Raw genomic sequence first — 21,859 nt, 5'->3', positions numbered from 1 at the left:
GTGAGGTGGGAGGCGGAAGAACGGGGCATAAAAAAGAGAAAATGGGAGGTGAGGAATTAGAAACAAGTACAGAAAATTTTTATTTTTCTAAAAAGTGAAGCTGAAGAATGATGTAGAAATTGGAAATAAATATGAGATGAAGAAAAAAATTTTAAAAAGCTATCACAACATGGGTATATGGAACTAATATAGAAAGAGGAAAATTGGTAATGTGAGAGAGTACGAATATTTATTTGAAGGAGCAATGTACTTGAAAAGTCCAGAGAGACAAGGTCCAGTACATGAGCAGAGCAGCTAGTCTGATTGGAGCAGGCTGCACAGTGAAGCAGGAGGCAAGGTGGGGTGTCCAGGACAGATGGAGATAGTTTGTAGATATGATGGTGGAACATAAGGACACACTTTTCTGATACGTTTTTCTCAGTAAAGACAGAAGTAAGGTTATCCGATGAGGAGGAGGGGAAGGGTTTATGTAGGTTTGAGAAGAGAAGTATGAAATTTACTTTGGAAAATGTGAAGATAATTACTGAACAGTGATGAGAGCCATGTGAGCCACATTTATATAAATATAAGGTGAGACAAGTCAACATGGCTGTCTTTTGCTCTCCAGCCATATTTAGCTTCTTACGTGCAGGTTAGGAATAAGCAGAAATTGAATTTAGCTAGAGTTGAGGTTGTTTTTGTTTGTTTGTTTGTTTGTTTTTCAGGTAAGTACAGTGGAGGAAGAGAAGATGAAGGGATTTGAGATTAGAAACAAGACAATAATTATGACGAGGAACCACAAACGCTAAGCTGGTCAAGGAGAGAAGCAGTGACAAGAGGGGGCTCACAGTCAGTGAAAAGTTAGCAAAGTCAACGGCTTAGAGATGCTTTGGAATATCCAAGAATTGTCCCAGTGGGAGAAGAGGTGATGACCAGAGACTGGATGCTTGAAATGGAAATTTTGGTGATGGTGCCATTATTGGTAATGACAGGGTGTAAGGTATAGCTGGGCATGGCTGGCTGATGTTCGGACAGAGCGAGAACAAGATTTTGGAAGTGAGCCAGGTCAAGGAGCTGAGTGGCCAAGTTGGTGGATGGTGTAAGAGTAGTGGTGAGAGAAATAAAGCATTTGATTAGGTGCTAAAATACTTGGTCTCGTGACACGTGCTTCCAAGGAGGTTATCAGGGAGGAGGGAGGAGCAAAGATCTGGAAGTTGCAGCACAGAGCAAAGCAAGACCTCTCTTTCCTTTGGGCTAATAACATGCAGGTTGTAGCAAGAAAAAAGAGCCATCCTGGAGAGAGCTGCAAGGAGAGTGATGTCACCAGGAGGTAGCTGTCTTAGAGAAGATTTGGGGGAGGATGATGTCATCGGTAAGATCTCGAAGGTATAAAGGAAAGGTTGGAGGAGTGGAGAGGGGATCAGAATTCAACGCAAATGAGGAAATACGCTGAGCAACACGGGGGTGAGGGCAAGTGGTACGGGGATTTGGACTATTTGGGCAATTGGTACCCAAGGAGGAGGGTAGGAGGGCACAACCCTGGGGATGACTTTGGGGTGGTACATAATCAATTCTAGTGACTCATGAGGAGGTGGGGAATTTTCATTGAGAGAGGAGAGGGCTGGGATACACACGGTGTTTTCACAAGAACAGGTAGTACATTGAGGGCCTCCCTCAGGTAAGAGGCAACGTCGCTCATGGTAAATGGTGTCAATTTGACTCCTCATTCAAACAATTCAGTCCTCTCCTGTTTCCGGTACTATGTGTTTAAGAAAGGTAACCCTCTCCATGAGGGGCTGAAGCAGCTCGACACAGTCTATAAACGGTGTCAGTCAGCCCTGGACCTGAGCCTCACATGGCTCATTAAAAGACATACTTTTCATCAGCTGAAATGTGTACTCTAAGATCTCCAGTAGTTTCAGGTTTTGGCTGCCTGGGGAACTGTTAGTTTTCTAAGTCACTTTGCAACAAGAGGCCAGGCCCTTAAGCTGGGAAGTTCTAAATTTCAACTCATTCCCCACTTGTGCAATGAAGACCGTAAAGAGAACAATAGACGTAGGGTGCCACAGTTCCAGCACTCTTTTCCTATGGTTTGTGAGTTCCAACAAGGCAAAAGGTGTCCATTGGCGTCTTTCTTTGAATGAAAGAGTAGAAGCCACCAGATCCTAAGTGTGTTTTTGTCTCATAATGTGAGGAAAGTTGCTACACACAATGCCACCTCGATAGCACAGACTTTATAGGTCACTTTTCATTGAAGAGTCTCCCTGGGGTCTGCACCAAAGGCACTTTGCACATACCCTTCCATACACTAGGGAGGCTGTGGGGACAGAGTCCCAGAGAGCAGTTTCCAGGCTCTCGGCCTCACGTGGAAAGGTGCTGGCTTGGGTAGTAGGTGGCCATCAGCTGTGACTAGTTGGCCATCAGCTGTTACTGGTTAGCCATTAGCCACTGCTATAAGTGCCGTGGCTACGCTGCTTGGCGGGTTGGTTGGCAGAGAAGCGGATGGCGGATTGCAGATAGTGTGGCTCCTACTTCCTGTGTCTCTAACCCAGCTGCCAGTGAGACTATCGTGGTATGACTCCCCTATCTGTGGCTCCATTGGTGTTCCCTTTTGGCCTCACCATATCCTGCATTCTTATGCAGGGAGCGGGACCACAGACCCTGCATGACAGAGGCCCTGAGCCCAAACGGACACCCTGTCTGACAACTTCCTGCTCACCCTTCAGGACTCACATCACAGTCATGGCTCTGCACTGCCTTTCTCAGTGTGGAGACAGAGTCCCAGAGAGCCATTTCCAGGCTCTTGGCCTCACATGGAAAGGTGCTGACTTGGGTAGTAGATGGCCGTCAGCTGTAACCAGTTAGCCATTAGCCACTGATATAACTGCCGTTGCTAAGTTGGTTGGTGGGTTGGCAGAGAAGCGGAAGGTGGATTCAGGATCTTGTGGCTCCTGCTTCCTGAGTCTCCAACCCAGCTGCCAGCGAGACTATAGTGGTATGACTTTCCTATCTATGGCTCTGCCGGTGTTCCTTTTTGGCCTCACCACAGCCTGCGTTCTTGTGCAGGGAGCGGTACTAGAGACCCTGCAGGACACCCAGCCTCGCGTTTGTGCTCTCTGAATTACTTTCATTGTTTGTCACCATATGTGGTGATTAGTATTGTAAATGGGGCATCTGAGGGCACCTAGCCTAGTGCTGGTTTGGCATGTGGAGGCCTTCAGTCAGCATTCAGGGCTGGTGGTACTGCTGTGAGTCCAGACATGTTTCCTGGTCTGTATCCTTGGACTATTCATCACACGAAGTCTGACAATTAAGTTCGCGAACTTGCTGCAACGGTGTTGCTAACCTTTTTTGATATCAGAGGGATTATTCATTATTAATTTGGACCATCTGGACAAATAGTTAACCAAGTTTACTATTTGGAAGTGCTGAAAAGGCTGCATGAAAAAGTTAGACGACCTGAACTTTTCGCCAACAATTCATGGCTCTTGCATCCCGACAATGCACCAGCTCACATAGCACTGTCTGTGAAGGAGTTTTCAGCCAGTAAACAAATAACTGTATTGGAACACCCTCCCTACTCACCTGATCTGGCCCCTAATAACTTCTTTCTTTACCAAAGATAAAGGAAATATTGAAAGGAAGACATTTTGATGACATTCAGGTCATCAAGTTAATACAACGACAGCTCTGATTTCAGAAAAAGAGTTCCAAAACTGCTTTGAAGGGTAGACTAGGTGCTGGTGTGGTTGCACAGCTTCCCAAGGGAAGTACTTCAAAGGTGACTGTAGTGATATTCAGCAATGAACTATGTAGCACTTTTTCCAGGATGAGTTCGCAAACTTAATTGTCAGACCTTGTATGTTACTCAGTGTCTTTAAAACCCAACATCTTTTTCAGTGTCCACAGGGATAGAGTTGATGCAGGACACGTACAGGCAATTCTTTATACATTATTCTCAGATCACGGATGTAACTGTATTATCTCAGAATAGGAAGGATGCTTTGGGTTGCTTCTTTATTGCCATCAATCTCTGGCAGATTATCTGGGCAAAGATAAAATTAGGGTACCTGAGACAGGGCGTAGTTATACCTTTTTACCTGGTGACAATGCTATTCTTTTACTGTTTGCCAAATTCTGGAAGGCAGAGCCCTGTTATGTTCTTTAGAAGTTTAAACACACTTTCACTACTAATTTGGGGCTGACAGTTACCATTTATTGAACACATATTATATGCCAGGTACTGTGCTAATCACACCACACATCTTATGTCTCAAAAAAAAAAAAAAAAAAAAGAAAAGAAAATTCCAATGAGGAAAAGACACTATTATTATCCTATTTTACAGAAAAACAAACTAAGGCTTACAAACACTATGTAAGTTTTCTCAAATTGACATAGCTACAAATTGGCAGAGCTGGGATTTGAATCCAGGTCTCTGAATACAAAAGCTTATGCATCCTTTTTTCCTTTGATGCTACTCTAAGCGGGGTGCAGCTCTGCAGTGTAAGGAACTCTGGGGCTCGTGGCTGGCATCACAGTCTTTAATACTCTCCTGAATTTCTATGGTGAGATAATTATATCAGTGATTTAAACTATCCTACCTGGGAATAATCTGATTTTTAAAAAAAGAGGATTCAGCTTATGAATAAAAAAAAAATAAGTAGGAATAACATTATTTAAATTCCACTTGGAGTTTTTAGTTGTTTCACAATAAAATTACGTATAAAAGCTACACTTCAGTTGGCCTGATGTCATAGGCAATTCTATGTTCTCTAAAGGACACCCAGACATATAGTTTGACTAGTAAAACCAATATTATAGACTCAACACTTGTTAGCAAATCCTTTCTTCTGAGCTCATAATTTAAGAAACATTGTAGTTACTTAAATAGTTTTAAAGAAGTGTATATAGGATGTAGCAAATGAACTCTTGATACTACTTAACTCCTTATTTCCAGTTTATGCTTATGTGACTTTACTGTTGATACATTCTAGACTTTTAGCTGCATTAGAAGAACTAATAGAAACCCAGATGGGCAAGCTGTTCATAGTATCCATCGACTGGAGGTCATCAATGCCAAAATCGTTAATTAAAATTAATAACAGCATCCTTTATCAATCAAAGAGCAAATTTATTGCTAACTCTTCCTGCTGGCGCTCTATGGCATAAAGAGTGGAGGCGGAGGGATTTAAGATCAATAAGATACAGTCTGGTATCTTAAGAATCTCCACTGAACAAGAGAGCTATCAATGAAACTGAGTGGCAGGCACTAGGAAAGGCACTTCACACATCACCTTTAAGGATTACAACATCCCTACTTCGGAGGAGTTAATACCTCCGGCTTTACAGATGAAAAAACAGGCTCAGAGAGGTTATGTGACTTCTCATTGCTGTGCATCTTGCCTAAGGCATGGTGAGATTCCTGTCTTAGTCTGTCAGGCTCTCAGTTTCCTGCAATTTCCATTTTACCATGTTGTTTCCTAAAGTGCTTCTTATTTGCTGAAGAACATATTCAGATGTGGGAAAGGCTAAAAGAGATATATGCAAATTAGGATCATATAAGGTAACGTACTGCATTGAGATCCTAGGCAGATTTATAGGGGAGGTGACATTTGATTTGGCTCTTATAAAAAGATAGATTGTGCCAGACTGAAGGAAGGCCTTCTAGATGGACACAGCAATAGCAAGTGGAAAGTTCCAGAGGCATGAAATGGCACGGCAGGTGTGAGGGAAGTGGCCGGCAATGAGATTGACGGTGCAGGTCATGGTCTAACACATTGTGTGAAGGGCATTCCTCTGTGAGAGCCATCAAACGTTAATAGCAAGGCCACAGGATGGTCACCTGGCAGCTGGCAAAAGATGAAGGTAGAGGAGAGGTACTGGAACAGACGGGACTAGGTAAGATGCTTTCATCAAAAGATGAGGAGAAACTGATACAAGAGAGCAGATTACAAAGGTGAAGATGGGTGGTACAGACAGTAATGGTGAGTGAATTAAAAGTGAAGAGAGCGGAGAAAATAAGAACTGACATTCATGGAGTCATTATTTACCAGGTGCTGCGCTCAGCCTTAACACAGCTGCCTTACTGAAACCATATAGCAAGTCCAGGAGAGTAGTATTTTTATTATTTCCATTTTACAGATGAAAAAGGTGATGCATGGAAGATTCAATAACAGACCTCACATTATAGAAAACTTGAATACAGGCAGTTTGACTGCACAGCCTTTGTTTTTCCCTATTGCATCACATAGCACCCTGGATGCATCTGAAGTTTTTGTTAACTGGGAAAAGATAAAAAGGCAGAGGGAGAGAGTTATTGAGATCACTTTTGCACATTTTGAATTTGAAATTTTTATAAGCTATCCAGGTGGCAGTATCTAGTCAAAGGACTAGAAAGAGAGAGAAAGGGAATTCAAGATAAAGAAAGGTATCACTCCGTAGATATTGGTTGATACCAAAGAATCACGTAAGCTTGCTCAGCGAAACGATGTGAACAAAAGCAGCGCAGTGACAGGAACGAATGCTGTCGAGACTACTCTTCGCCTCGAACATAAATAAATACACACAAACATAGAACCTTCAAACAACACAAGTCCCATAAACTCAAGTAGTATTTATTTCCAATTATGCCTTTATGACTTTTTTTTGTTCTAGTGTGAAAAAACTTTATCTGCTTGGCTTTTCAAAAGCATTATCTTCCTGACATGGGGGCTCCCCATATTCCCAACAGAGACCTGAACTTCTCTAGAGATGTGTCATTACTGATGTTCAAAAGTTTGTCAAAAATGGACCTTTAAGGATTCATGTTTTAAGATTATTGTGAATGGATATGTTTTCAACAGGGAGGAACAATAATGTAAAAACTAGAAGCAAAATAGTTTGTTTCTTCTAAACTTGTCTCCTCCTCTTTCTGGACCCCTTTCCCTCCGTCACCTTTCTCTAGCTGCAGAATAACTCTTCTCACTGTCATTCAGAGAGAATCCCAGATGACAACAGAACAGTCAGCCTAGGTGAGAGAAAAATGTCACTCTGTGGCACACACGCTAGCCGTTTAACCCAGGGGGACACAGGACTACCTTTTCACTGCCTGGAGATGTCGTAGTGGAGGGCAGGTGCTCACGTGGGTGCGGTTTAGCAAGTATTGTTTCCCAACTTCCAAATGGCAGGAAGAATTTCTCCGTAACCACCGAGCAGTTGCAGAGATTCAGTCCAGAAGGACAGGGTAACTCAAGGCAAGACCGCTTAAATGCTTTTCTTTCCCATTTTTCCCCTCTAAGGTGCATCCTGTATAGCAGACATGCATCTGTGGAACTGGCAAGGCAGACTAGGGGGCTTGAGAAGGGTATTTTCTTATACAGTCTGTGTTAAATCATCTCACAAAGAAAACTGAGCAGTGTCAAAGGAAGAATTTAAAGAGCAATTCAAAGGTTCCTGGTAATTCTACTATATTTCATAAAATTATTTACATTTCTCTTTTTGGTCATGGTAAGGTCTATTGGCACAAACAGCACAGCCACAAAGTATTCTTTTGATTTTAATAACTCATCTTATATATATTTATATATTTTTATATATCTGCTTATCTTCATTTCCTCAGCAAAAAGGGAAATAAAAATATTGATCTATAAAATAAGCTGATGATAACACAATGCCAAAAATAGCTTATGTTAAGTGCAAGGGGTGAAGCTTGAAAGCAAGCTAAATTGCAACAACATATTGATTTAATGTTTTAAATACAAGACTTGCAATAAAATAATTCTTGAGATATGCTTCTCATTTTTAGTTTACTTTTTAAAAACTACTCTCTATACACATATCCAGTTGTAACACTTGACAGTAGCATATGGGGCATGATATAACTTTGGTACACATTGCAGATATGGATGGGTCATGTCTGTAAATGATATTCCTTCACCAGTCAGAGCACTGTACAGCCAGGTGACCAGCCACCTGATCCCATGTAATGTTCCCACCAGAACCCCCAGAGTCCTTCCCAGATTCAGTGGAGACAGCTGGAGAAAGCAGGCTCACTGGATCCATATCGTGTTTCCTCTCTCGGTTCTCCTGGGTTCCACTGTCAGCTCCCCAAATGTGGAAAAAAACTGCTCCATTTCTTTCTGAAGCATGTCATTTCTTTTCTCAGCATCTTCTTTTGCTCGCTCAGCATTTCGCATTTTGATTTCTATCATTGTGAACTTTTTCCGTTCTTGATCCAGTTCATCGTGGAGGCTCATCATTTCTGTTTCCAAAGTCAAGTTTCGCTGCTCTAAACTACAAAGGGCGAGGGGAGGAATAAAAGATAAAACGATTTTATTCACTTGCAATATGAGAGGGATACAAATATTCTTTAAACTATATCTCTGAAATGCTTAGGAAATTGGAATGAGCCCTTTCAAATCAGTGAAGCAAGATCCAATGATTTCAAAGGTTTTTTTTTCTTTTCTATTTGCTAAGACAATTTACTATCATTTTAACAAGAAGACCTCGAGACCTCTCTTGGAAGCACTTAGTTGTCATTTGATAATTAATGTATAAATATAAGCACAGAGAAGCCAGAAACCAACGTCATGTAGCACAGAATGACAGAGAGGGAGGCAACCCAAACCACAAGGACTCCTGGATCATTAAATGTAAACTAGGCTTTATTAAAAATAACAAAAACAAAAAAACGGAGATAGTCCAATAAAGGTGGAACAAAAAGGGCAATCATTTTTGCTTTCTATCAGAGGCAGTGAAATATGCCATAATGACAGTGAAAATAATGACAGTGAAAATGTCATTGTTAGATAAAGTCCACTGCTAAGAATGGGTTTCTCTGGAATATATGGAGTCCCATCTTATAAAAATGGTACCAAAAGTAGACACCTTACACTGACAAGGGAGGTAGAGATGACGTGTGTTGAATAAGTAATCCACCTGACATTTTGTGACAGTGGAGTCCACCCAAGTAACCTGTTATCTGTGTCTCACTGCCTTCTAAGTTAATACATTTTAGGATCTCTAGATGTATATTTCTATAGATTGATAGCTATGTTTTTTTGGATAATAGTATAATTTGAGGTAAGTTCCTTGAAAACAGTTTCTTCATAGTCACTAAGTTCCAAAACATTATTGTTGTTGTTCAAAGAGGAGTATTAAGCACTTACTTATTTTAAAATGAATCTTGGTAATAGTTGACTTTTTAATTTCTCCTCTTCAGAGCTAAAGTTGACCATGCCACTGAAATTTGGAAGGCTAGTACATGTGTACCTCTCAGAAATCTTATTATTTTAATAACAATTTTCAAACTAAAATCTCAATTATTTTTCTGTTTCAAAATAAGTTAAATGTTTCTTGACATTTCATCCAGATAATAACAATAACACTTAAAAATAAATCTGCTCCCCTTTTGAAAGTAATTAGGATTCAAGAAGGATGTTTTGATCACATAATCACATTTTTATATAACAACCTGGCAGTGTGCTGGTTGCAACCAATAATTATTCTACAATATATTCTCTTTTGCTTTCTAAAACTATTTATTTTAGAACTAAAAATCCTGAAAGAAACTCAAGCTTAAATACCAAGGAATACAGTCCTTAATATATATATATATATATACACACACACACACACACACACACACACACACATTTGTATGTATCAGGCACTTATATGAAACTTCCACGAATCTAATGGACTGAGTTGAATACAGAAGGAACCCTACCTACTGTGAACACAGAAAGATGCTGGAAAAATATAATAAAAATGTTTTTAAGATACATAGCCAAGGTTAAAAGAAATAAAAGAGCATCTTCAGGTATAACCAAGGACGCAACTAAAATTTAGAACAGTCAATGGAAGCATATGAGGGGTCCTAGATAAAGGCCTGTGAGGCTAGAGCTAGATTTTTATTTCTCATCTGGGTGACAAGAGGTCTCCAGCATAAGATTGTCAGAAAGTTGACAGTGATTCAACTCAGAGCTTATAACATCAATTACCTTTATAAAAAATTGACTACAAAAACTCTACTCATAGGCTGATTGAAGTGTCAGAATTAAATCAGCGGAAGAAAAAATCAGTCTTAGCAATATATTTTGGGATATGTTTCCTCGGGCAAAGGCAACACAAACCAAAATAAACAAATGGGAATACATCAAACTTAAAAGCTTTTGCAGAGTGAAGGAAGCCATCAACAAGAATCAGAAGCAACATACTGAATGGAAGAAGATATTTGCAAATGATATATCTAATAAGGGGTTACTATCCAAAATATATAAAGAACTCATACAACTCAACACCAGAAAAACAAACAATCCAATTAAAAAATGGGCAGAGGACCTGAATAGACATTTCTCCAAAGACATATAGATGGCCAATAGACACATGAAAAGATGCTCAACATCACTAATCATCAGAGAAATGCAAATCAAAACCACAATGATATATCACCTCACACCTATAGAAAGGCTATTATCAAAATGATAGCAAATAAAAAGTATTGGTGAGGATGTGGAAGAAAAGGAACACTTGTGCACTGTTGGTAGAATTATAAACTAGGTGCAGCTACTATGGGAAACAGTATGGGGATTCTTCAAAAAATTAAAAATAAAACTACTGTACGACACAGCAATTTCACTTTTGGGTATTTATCTGAAGAAAAACAAAAACAGTAATTTGAAAACATATGCACCCCTATGTTCATTGCAGCATTGTTTACAATAGCCATGATATGGAAACAATGCAGGTGTCTACTTATAGATGAATGGCTAAAGATATGGTATACGTGTACAATGGAATATTGCTCTGCCATAAAAAGGAATGAAATCTTGCCATTTGCAACAACCTGGCTGGACCTAGAGAATATTATGTTAGGTAAAATAAGACAGAGAAAGACAAATGCTGTATGTTTTCACTTATATGTGGAATCTAAAAAACAAATGAACAAAGCAAAACAAACAAATGCATAGACACAGAGAACAAACTGATGGTTGACAAAGGGGAGGTAGGTCAGGGTATAGAAGAAGAAGAGAAAGGGAATTAAAAAGTACAAAATTTCAGTTATAAAATAAGTCACAGGGATGTAATATAATATAGAATATAGTAAAGAATATAGTCAATAACATAATAATTGTACAGTGACAAATAATTACTAGAGTTACTGTGGTGATCACTTCATAAGGTATATAAATGTTGTGGATCACTATTGTACACCTGAAACTAATATAATATTGTATATCAACTATAATTAAAAATAAATTTTAAAGAAGAAGAAGAAATAAAATGTAAAACAGGTCTGAGAAAAATTTCCAAAGATGCCTCACAAAATGAAAACATTAGAAATCTGACATAAGAAAGAGAAGTTAACAGAGATGGAGAATTGATTAAGAAGGTCCAATATACTTTAATGAGGGTTGTAGAAAGAGAAAATTGAGAAAATATAGGAGATGAAATAAACAGAAAAGTAATGAATAAAAATATTTCAAAATTGGAAAATATGTAAGTTCTCAGATATATAATAATAAACATAAAGTTTGAAAGTTAATGGGAAAGATATCAAAAGCTACTAATCAAAATAAAAATAGTATAGCAATATCAATATCAGAAAAAATAAATTTTTAGGCAAAAAGTATTATTACAATTAAAGGTGACCATTACTTAATGATAAAAGAATCATTTCATTGAGGAGATATAAATAATTCTGAACTTTTTTATTCACCTAGCAGTATAGCCTCAAATTATTCAATATAAAATACAGCGAAATTAAAAGAAAAAAATTGATAAATCCACCAAAATTAGGAGATTTAAAGATATTTTTGTCAGAAATTATAGATCCATCTGATAAAAATTAGGAGAAATGTAAAAGATTTGAACAGCTTGATTAACAGACTCTTGGACATATGTAGAATCCCAACCCAACAATAGGAGAATAGTTTTTACCGGACCAAATAGTTGATATTATAAAAATAAATTTCTCTGACCACAACATAATAAAGGTAGGAATTAACTGGGGTGGGGAAGGGGAAGAACACTAAACTCAAATGTTTAGAAACTAAAAAAAAATGTATAATAATAATTGATAAAGTAAAAGATTATCTAGTATTTATCATCAATTTTGCTAGTTAGGTATGTATGCATGCATGTATGTATGATCTATCTATCTAACCTCCATACTTGTGGGTAGAGTTAAAAAGGAATTGAAAGAGAAACATATAACTCTGAACAGGAATTATAAATAATTAGCTAGAACAGTTACCTCTTATATGTCTGTGGCTTGGGCATGTAGGCTCCTTGGGCCTACTTTATTGTGGACCTCTCCCTCTGCCTGTCAGGTGGGTAAGAATGCTACAGTGAGAGGGCCCAGTGAGATGACACTCTATTGGGAAGTTGTATTATTTTATCAAAGTCTCTGAAATACACCATAGATGCAGAACAGAAATGTATCACAGATGTTCTCATCGGTGAATGCATACATGTGCAGCCATTCAGAAATGATAGCTTATTTCCTATCCTAATGCAAGTTTCAGGTGTTACCTCTTGCCTCCCAGTGCTAAGTGCTAATTTATCATCATGGATTGGCAGCAATTCAGACTTCTGGTAGCCAGTGGTTCTACAAATCACATTCCGAAAGAAGAGTAACCTAATAAGATGATGGCACCATTTTTCTTTTTATTTAAACCTGTCACTCAGCACTATACAGAAAAATTCAAACCAAGGTTTCATGCAGCGAAGTTTAAAAAATGACTTTCTAAGAAAGTAGTGTTTTAACCTAACGTATAAATAGTGTTTTATTCTATACTTATTTTACCATGGCTCTTGAAAATACGTATCTTTTGGCTGGATAATTGCTAAATGGATGGATGGGAAACAGTACAATAAATTGAAGTCAACTTTATATATATAAATTTTAAAAATCATGTGGTGTTTGGAGCCATGGAAGCAGGTAAAGCAGGACAAATGCTAATGTTCACAAACTATGAGGATCTGAGAACACCTGTGCAGGAAGAGGTCCACCAGAGCACAGCCTGAGCCTGGGACTCAGACCACAATGAGGGCTCCCTCGTGCTGACTGGGCCCCATGCCTTCTCCTGACTCGAGAGTGCAGTGTCCTTTCTCTTACACTACACTGAAAGGAGACCATAAAAACAATCAGTTTTTTCAGTCCTGGGACCTCGGTGAAACACAGGTATGGTGACTTTCAAGTTTCCAGCACAAGATGATATTTGTGAGCCCTACGCTCCATTCTCTGTATTCCTGCCTCTCCAGCACATAAACACCTGATAGTCAGGGCACTGTGAACACAGCATGCAACCAGTGCCCCTTATCTTGACTGGGTGTCATGCGGGGTCTCTGGTCCCGCTCCCCACATAAGAACGCAGGACATGGTGAGACCAAAAAGGAACACCCACGGAGCCATACATAGGGGAGTCATACCACTCTATAGTCTCGCTGGCAGCTGGGTTGGAGACACAGGAAGCAGGAGCCACACGATCTGCAACCTGCCTCCGCTTTTCTGTCAACCAACCTCACTTGCTAACTGCAATCAGCCGTGCTAACTGCAGTCTGCCTCTCTGCAATCCTCAATCCACACTCCGCCACACCACACCGTGCCAGGACGCCACACCACCATGCCACTACACTACTTTGCTAGCTTAGCCGCGGCAGTTATATCAGTGGCTAATGGCTAATCGGTAACAGTCGATGGCCAACTAGTCACAGCTGATGACCATCTACTACCTGAGCCAGCACCTTTCTATGAGAGGCTGAGAGCCTGGAAACTGCTCTCTGGGGCTCTGTCCCCACACCTGGAAAACTTGCTAAGCAAACTTCTACCTTGGCCATCTAATGAAAAGACATAAAGTGACATAAATTAGGTTGTAGCATAGCTGGTTCCTTATAAATCATAGTTTTTGCTCCCCATTAAGACTATAATTTCCCAGGATGGGGGGATGGCTCAGTTGGTTAGAGTGTGAACTCTGAACAACAAGGTTGCCGGTTCGATTCCCACATGGGCCAGTGAGCTGCGCCCTCCACAACTAGATTGAAGACACAAGCTGCTGCTGAGCTTCCGGAGGGGCAGCCGGATGGCTCAGTTGGTTAGAGTGCTAGCTCTTAACAGCAAGGTTGTCAATTCAATTCCCACATGGGATGGTGGGCTGCGCCCCCTGCAACTAAAGATTGAAACCGGTGACTGGACTTGGAGCTGAGCTGCACCCTCCACAACTAGATTGAAGGACAATGACTTGAAGCTGATGGGACCTGGAGAAACACACTGTTCCCCAATAAAAAAATAAAAATTAAAAAAAGACTACAATTTCCCTTGTCCCTATGAATACACTTCTGTCATCGCTTTTCTCAAAACCTTCCATGGATTCCAATTTCAGCGTAGAAGCCAAAGACTTAAAATGATCACCAAGGCCCTGTCACCTGGCCTGTTACCTCCCTGAGCTCCTTGTCCATCTCATCTCATGGCATTTCCACTTGCTCTTCCCCCAGGTATCTGCACAGCTTTCTCTTTAACCTCCTATAAGGCCCTACACTTAAAATTACATCTCACCAACATGCCTTACTCCTCTTTCCTGTGTTAGTCTTCTATAATACTTAACATAAGATCTATTTTATTCATTCATCTGTCTTCTCCAGTACAATGGAAGCAGGTTCCATGAGGGCAGACTGTATGTCTGTTTTATTCATGGCTGAATCCTGGAACAGAGCTTGGCAGATAGTAGACACTCTCTCAGTATTCAACAATTGAAAGAATAATAATAAACAAAAGGTCTGTTTACTTCTACAACTTCTCTGTACCCTCATCTCATCCTTTTCCTGTCAGTGAAAGCGGACTCCCTGTTCTCCATTCCCTCAGAGCTTCCTTCTTTCCAGCCCTCTAGCACAAATCCATATATTTAATAAGAAGACAGCATTATTGAGCACCTCTTCTGTGCTAGGGACAGCACTCAATGATTTCTCACATGCTTTTGAGGTAAATACTACTAGTATTTAAAATTTTCACCTTAAGAAACCAAGGCTCATACAGATAAAGTGAATTTCCCCTAAGTCCCACAGCTTACAAATGGTGAAGCGAGGACTTGAACTTGGGGTTCTGGCTCTGGCACTAGCATATTTAACCCTCTGCGTGAGCCATGAGCCTGTCCCACAGCAGGAGGCTGTTGCACCCTCTCTGGCAGTTATGAGCTCCAGATTTTCCTCACCTCTTTATCTTGGACTCATACTCTATCTTCTGTTTGGTCATTTCCTGTTTCAGGCTGGACACTAAACTGTGCAGTGCACTGTGGTTGCTGGTGTTGTTGCCCACAAATGTCTCACTGTTGTCGCTGCTGCTGGTGGCGCGACTACTTCGACCTCCCACACTCCTCCGGTCACTTTTGTTTTCATAGTCCCCAGGGTGGGAAAGATCGTCCTGTGGGGGCCCATCCAAAACAGGGTCCTCAAAGTTCCCACCATAAAAGTCTTGTTCCGGACAGGTGGTGGTGGAGGAGCGACAGGAGTTGGAGTTCTCGGGAAGGGAGATTTCACAGGAGGAAGTGGACCAGGTGGCACTGTCAACACTCTGTTTGTCATCAAGGTTCATCATGGAGAACTGTTGATGGACGTTATCATACGTAGAGAGCCTGTGGTGCTGGCCTGACTCTCCTGCTTGTTCTTTCTGCTTGTTATCTCTCAGGGTCACATAGCCATTGGGCAGCCAGCTCATGCTGCGACCGTTCATGGAATTCCCAAGCACGTCAGTGTTTAAAATGCCCATTCGCACTGTTCCATTCTGTACACTGTGGGTGCCCATTTTGGTACCAGACCCCTTCAGTGAAGAGGTCCTTCTGGCCTGTAAGCTCCCATTGGGAGTGGTTTGGGTTTTCTCAAGACCTTCTGCATTACTGCTGCTGAAGGACCCATTGGTGACAATTCCACTGCCCTTATTGAAGGCGGGATTCTTTTTGACCATAAGAGGGGGGCTCCTAGAGACGTCCAGCTTGTGAACGCTGTTCCTTGGGCTGTTGCTTTTGCTGCCTGACAGAGCTGTGGGGGATGCATTGTCCATGCTGCTTCTCTGGGGCGACTCGGACTTATCCCAAGAGCACTGCCTACCAGGACTGTCCTTGGTATTATTGTTCTCTTTGTTCTGTAACTGACCCATGGTGGCTTTCTTCTGAATTTCATTGTTGTTGTTGCTCACTCCGTCTTGAGGCTTGCTTTGCAGTTCTGCATCTTTGGGGAAAAGATGATCGTGTTTGCTAATCATCATTGACATCAATTGCTGGACCACCACAGTGCCTGGAATTGCATAGAAAACAAAGTAGTATGAGTGAAGTAGTTTTGATTTATTTACCATTTTGAAAGTGACTCTTAAAGAACTACATTCAGGTGAACATTCAGCATTATTATTAGCAGTATTAAACTATATTTTTAATGATAATAGCACTAGAAGCTAAAATTTCTTGAGCATTTACTATGTGCCATGAACTGTACCAAGGATTTTACTTTTATTAGTTTAGTTGGATTTTAAAATGAATCTAAAAATAGGTAGTTATTATCATATTTGTACTGTAAATAGGTCACAAAGCTATTAAGGAGCAGACTCAGGGCTTCAATCCAGAGTTAGCTGGTCCCAAAATCAAGCTCTTAATCGTTATACAACATTTCTTGCAGGTTAGACATTTAATTATGAGAAATCTCCCTCACAAGGAGGTCATTGTGACCTGTCATCTGACAACTGCCTCAAACCATCAAGACGTTTTAGCGGCATCTCTAAGTGGAACCCAATACACTCTCTAATGGATGTATGGTCTGTCTTTCTAATGTAGCAAGCAAAAGTTCCATGTGACTTTTGTTCACTATTCAAAGCTTCAGGGCATTTTAAGTGACATCAGCTAGAACAGTGTAATAAGGACCTCCAAAAATAGTCTACTCCATAAAAGCAACTGACAAAAATGTTCTGAATCATGATTTTCAGAAATCTGGAAATTAACTAAAAGCTTTTTGCAATCTGGAGAGTGCTTATTCAAGAAAAATGGTTAAATCTCGGTAAGAACAGTAAGCTCTGTGGTGTCTTAACTTTTTCTGTTCCATCATCTTCTACCTAGCTTTGCAGTTGCCTGGAAAACCAACATCCCACAATCGCAGTGGTCACCAGCAGCCTGGAATAAGGGGTTACAACTCCTTTGCAGCTCCATTCCCAGAGTACTTTATTGTTTGACCTATTCAGTGGTTGCCTGGAAGACTAAGGAGGCTCGTCTTCATTTTATCTAACTAGGAATTTAACCAGTGGGACCAGCATTTTTCTCATAGGCTCTTGTTAAATATAATGTGGGGCTCTTTTGTTTAACATCACGGCGGCTTGAAGCACTGGATAACAGTTGGGGCAAATAATAGGCTAACCAAAAAGCTTAAAAGAAAAATCTGAGGAATGAAATTTCCACAGGAAGTCTTGAAAAGCTTTGATATGTTCCTGGGAATCTGGAAGACTACATCCATGCTTCGGATTATGTACATGTCCAGGGCTGTGGGTGTGCTCAGGAAAGAACTGAGAAGTCCCTGGTTACCAAGCTCTGGCTGATTTTGAAGCTCTGCACAAGCAAGAACTGACAGCTAAGGCAGAGTTGTAAACTGGCTGAGTGTTGAAGGTTTACCTTAACATGCACACAGAGCTCTTTGATAACAAAGGGAAGATTTATTGGTTCTAGACATTTAAAGAAATCTTTGTCTAATCATTAGCTGAAAACTAAGCAAATCAAGTAGAAACTTCAGTGACCACATATGGCAAAAAATATAGGCATTATAAAATTAGTCCAGAAAAGTCACTAAACAACCAACAAACTTTGGGGAGGGGGGAAATCTGATATCCAGAGTTCTCACATGATTATATTATTAAAAATGTCCAGTTTTCAGCAAAAAATTATGAGATATGCAAAGCATAAGAAAGTATGACCCATACACACGAAAAATAAACAGACTCTGAGGAAGTCCAGACATGGTATTCACTACATGTATTAAATAATATGTTCTACTAACTAAAGGAAACTATGTTAAGGTTTCCTTAACCAAAGGAAAGTGAGAACAATGTCTCACCAAATAGATTGATAGAAAGTATAAAAAAGAACCAATAGATATTCTGGAGTTGAAAGATAGAATAACAGAAATGAAAAAAAAAAATCAGTAAATGGGATCAAACAGCAGATTTGAGTATGCAGAAGAAAGAATCGGCATACCGGAAGATATGTCAATTGAGATTATTCAATCTGAGGAAAGGAAAGGAAAAAAAGGAAAGAAAAATAAAGAGAGCCTTAGAGACCTGTGGGATACCATCAAGCAGTATTCATAATGATCATCCCAAGAAGGAGAGTAAAAAGAGAAATGAACAGAAAGAATATTGCACGAAATAGTTGCTGGAATCATCTCAATTTGTGAAAACATGAATCTACAAATCCAAGAAGCTCAGCAAATTCCAAGAAAGGTAAATGCAAAAGGATCCACACCTAAACCCATCAGAGTCAAACTTTCTTAAACCGAAAACAGAGAGAATCTTGAAAGCTTAAGAGAGAAGAAACTTATGTAAAAGGTATCCCCAGTAAGAGTAACAGCTGGTGCCTCATCATTTCTTATTACCAGAGGAAATGGGGTAAAACATTCAAAATGTTGAAAGAAATGTTGTCAAGAAAGAATTCTATATCCAGCAAACCTACGCTTCAAAAATGGAGAAAAAATAAAGGCATTCCTAGATAAGCAAAAAAATGAAAGAATTTGTCATTAGCAAACCTGCTCTATAAGAAATACAAAAGTTTCAGGGAATTTTAAAGAAAGAGAAGACCTTCAAGAAAGAAAATAATTCTCCTACACAGACAAAAATATGTTCCCATTTGATCCTCATATTTTCACTATGCATTGTAAAGCATGAATTAGAAATCAACAACTTACAAGTATCAGACAGCAAAAATAACTCAGAAAATAATGGATAGAAAAGTTGATCTATTATTAAAAGCAGTAGTTTATTTAAAAATCAATGGGTTTATCAAGTTTATGGCATATTAGCTGAAATCTCAAAATATATTTTCACATATTCCTTACTGATTTACCAGCTAGGCTTCTACCCCTTAAAACTGGCTGCCACTATTAACTAGGCTTCTAAACTAGTTTCTTAATTTGGGGGCCCCAATTACCTTAAGAATCTTCTTAAGTATTAATTTTATTCATGTACCCATAATAAAGCAGTATAGGCTAATGCAAACATCAGTCATCTTTGCTTTGGCTTGAACTGTATTAATTCGGTGTGTTAACTCGATTTATATCATGTTGTTAAAAGCTCCTAAGAATAATCTCTGATAAATAAACACAGGGAAACAACTTCACTTTTAGTTAGTAAATGTAGTTCCTATATAAAATACTTAAAACATGAGATTTGGTGAGAAAAATTATGACAAGGGCTTTTGACAGTGCAGATTTCTACTGAAACAGCTGCTAAGTGGCTATCAGAGAGTAGAAGCCTGACCTTGGGTGAGGTCACTCTGTAGCTTAATGCAACACCTAGGCAAGATTTAACTCTGAATATAATTCCAATCAAGTTTTGAACAGGAAAAAAAAATGTGTTATATCTATCTACATTTTTCATACTTTTTTTTATTATGATTCAAAACTTATATTTAGAACAACAATCTGCAATGTACCAGGCCTGATGCTGGATCAGTGTTGCTCAAACAATATTTATACAAATTACCTGGAAATTCTGTTAGAATGTAGGTATTGGGTAGGGCATACGATTTTACATTTCTAACTAACACCAGATAACACCAGAAATAACATAATAGTTGCACTGGCATCACCTGGAAGCTTCAAAAATTTCAGGACTCACTGCATGCCTTCTGAATCAAAATTTGCATTTTAACAAAATCCCCAGGGTGGGGGCAGCCCGTTAGCTCAGTTGGTTAGAGCGTGGTGCTCTTAACAACAATGTTGCCGGTTCCATCTCCACATGGACTACTGTGAGCTGCGCCCTCCACAACTAGATTGAAATAGCTACTTGACCTGGAGCTGATGGGTCCTGGAAGAACACACTTAAAATAAATAAAAGTTAAAAAAAAAAACACACACACACACACAAAAAAAAAAACCCACCAAAAACAAACAAAAATAAACCAGGGTGATTCCTGTGTGTGTTTGTGTTAGAGTTTGTGAAACACTATGTTAGGTGGAAATGTTTCACTTACATCCTCTAAATTATATTTCTCAAGACTGTGAGAGAGGACAATGTTTGTCACATGAAAAAGTTGAGGTTCAGAGAGCTTAAGCTTCTGCTTAAGGCCACATAGATGGTAAGTGACGAAGGTGAAATTTGATGTTTCATCTTCTTACTCCAAATCATGTTCTTGTCCTGCTATATTTCAGAGGTTGCTGGATTTAAACTGCAGTAATAGTAAGCAAACTTGATGTTGTCCTAAATAAGAAACTAAATAAAAGACAACTATCTCTTGAATCATCATCAATTATTACAGAGCTGTGGAAGAAAAAAAGACTAAATTAATGGTATTAGATAGCCATCTTTCCTCTTTTAGTAACCTTGGAATTTGTCATCCTATTCCCAATGCATGTAGCAGTGAACCTGATGAAAAGATTTTGGCTTCGTTAAAATGGCTGTCAATGCAGTCACCGTTATGTACTGTGTTTGAAGACACACGCACTTGGTTCTGTTTTACTATTTGTCCTTATGACAGGAACACTATTAAATGGTAGCATTCTCTATAACATATGACTCTGCCTAGTACTTTAGGAAAATGGAGCTGTTTCCGATCACTGGAATATTAACATTTGAAACATCACTGTGCTTCCCATCATAGCTGTGAAATGTGTGGGGCATGTAATTAATTGAAAGGTGACATCCCCAAGGCCTCCATGATGAGTCTGTGAACAGCCATGCCAAAGTGTACCTGCCACAATTATAGAGTGAGTGTCAGGGTCCTAGAGATTTTAAAATCTCTTCCATCTTGGGAGGCTTTGCTGGTATCTAGTGTCCAGGATAATAAATGTTAGCAGTGTCTTATAAAGGGACTTTCTTTCAATTTTTATAGCATTTAGGACAGACTAGCTTGGTTGTAACGATAAAGTGTGTGTCACTATATGTACTTTTTTTCCTTTTTATTTCCTCCTCTCTGTCAGTCTCTTCCTTAGAATGCTAGGGAGAAACATGAAGCCTAAATAATGAGGTCAGAGTGGTTATAATCACCAGCCCATTCTGAAGAGTCCTATTCTGCTACACGATCCAGGAATTCCCTCCGCTCAGATAATTTTTATACAGGTTGAATTTAAATACTATATTATAGGCATTTTTCTTTATAGCATTGGATAAGAATTCTATTTTCCTTTAAAGGTACCTAGGCACTTTAAAATACACTTACATACACATAAATATTATATAGTGTATGTATTATATATATATATATACACACACACACACACAGGCTGCCAAAAAAAGGTATATACATTTTAAGAAAGGAAAAAACTGCATCAAAATTGTAATTCAATGAATGACACTAGCATTTTTTTGATTAACACCATCTTTTGAGCGAATGTCATACTACACATTGCTACCATAATTCAACTTCAGAAAGTAAAATACATAGAAAACATCTCTAAAAATGTGTACATTTTTTGGCACTTCTGGTATATGGCAGCATTCTATGAAATGAAGTTTTGGGTTTTGTTTTTGTTTTTGTTTTTCAAAGAATAACCTCGTAACTGTCATTTTACACATGTGCAGATACCTGTAAGATATATGGTGATCTTTACAAATGACAGTCCAGGAAACACCACATTACCACAATAAAGAAAATTCCCATGTTTCCCCTTGTGTCAAGGCATTATTCATTTTGTATAATACTTCTGACATCTACCAATGTT

The 21,859-nt window shown here is 39.2% G+C and overlaps 1 protein-coding gene across 9 annotated transcripts in view; it reads right to left on the bottom strand.

Moving 5' to 3' along the window:
* Positions 1-4,261: 4,261 nt before the first annotated feature.
* The window catches only part of ARHGAP24 (Rho GTPase activating protein 24), a 701,125-nt gene continuing 683,527 nt past the window's right edge, over positions 4,262-21,859 (bottom strand). For 4 of the 9 annotated variants that reach the window (XM_033105937.1, XM_033105936.1, XM_033105935.1 and 1 more), the window contains exons 9-10: positions 15,169-16,246; positions 4,262-8,251 (exon numbers count right to left, since the gene is read on the bottom strand). In XM_033105937.1, coding sequence (XP_032961828.1) covers positions 8,008-8,251; positions 15,169-16,246 — 1,322 coding nt within the window. In that variant the 3' untranslated portion in view covers positions 4,262-8,007. The remainder of the gene's footprint in view (positions 8,252-15,168; positions 16,247-21,859) is intronic. The other 5 variants (XM_033105943.1, XM_033105939.1, XM_033105942.1 and 2 more) reach the window with 3 other exon arrangements.

This window comes from Rhinolophus ferrumequinum, chromosome 5 (genome assembly GCF_004115265.2).
Source record: "Rhinolophus ferrumequinum isolate MPI-CBG mRhiFer1 chromosome 5, mRhiFer1_v1.p, whole genome shotgun sequence".
In the NCBI taxonomy this organism is placed as follows: domain Eukaryota; kingdom Metazoa; phylum Chordata; class Mammalia; order Chiroptera; family Rhinolophidae; genus Rhinolophus; species Rhinolophus ferrumequinum.
This window is presented reverse-complemented; position numbering and strand designations above follow the sequence as displayed.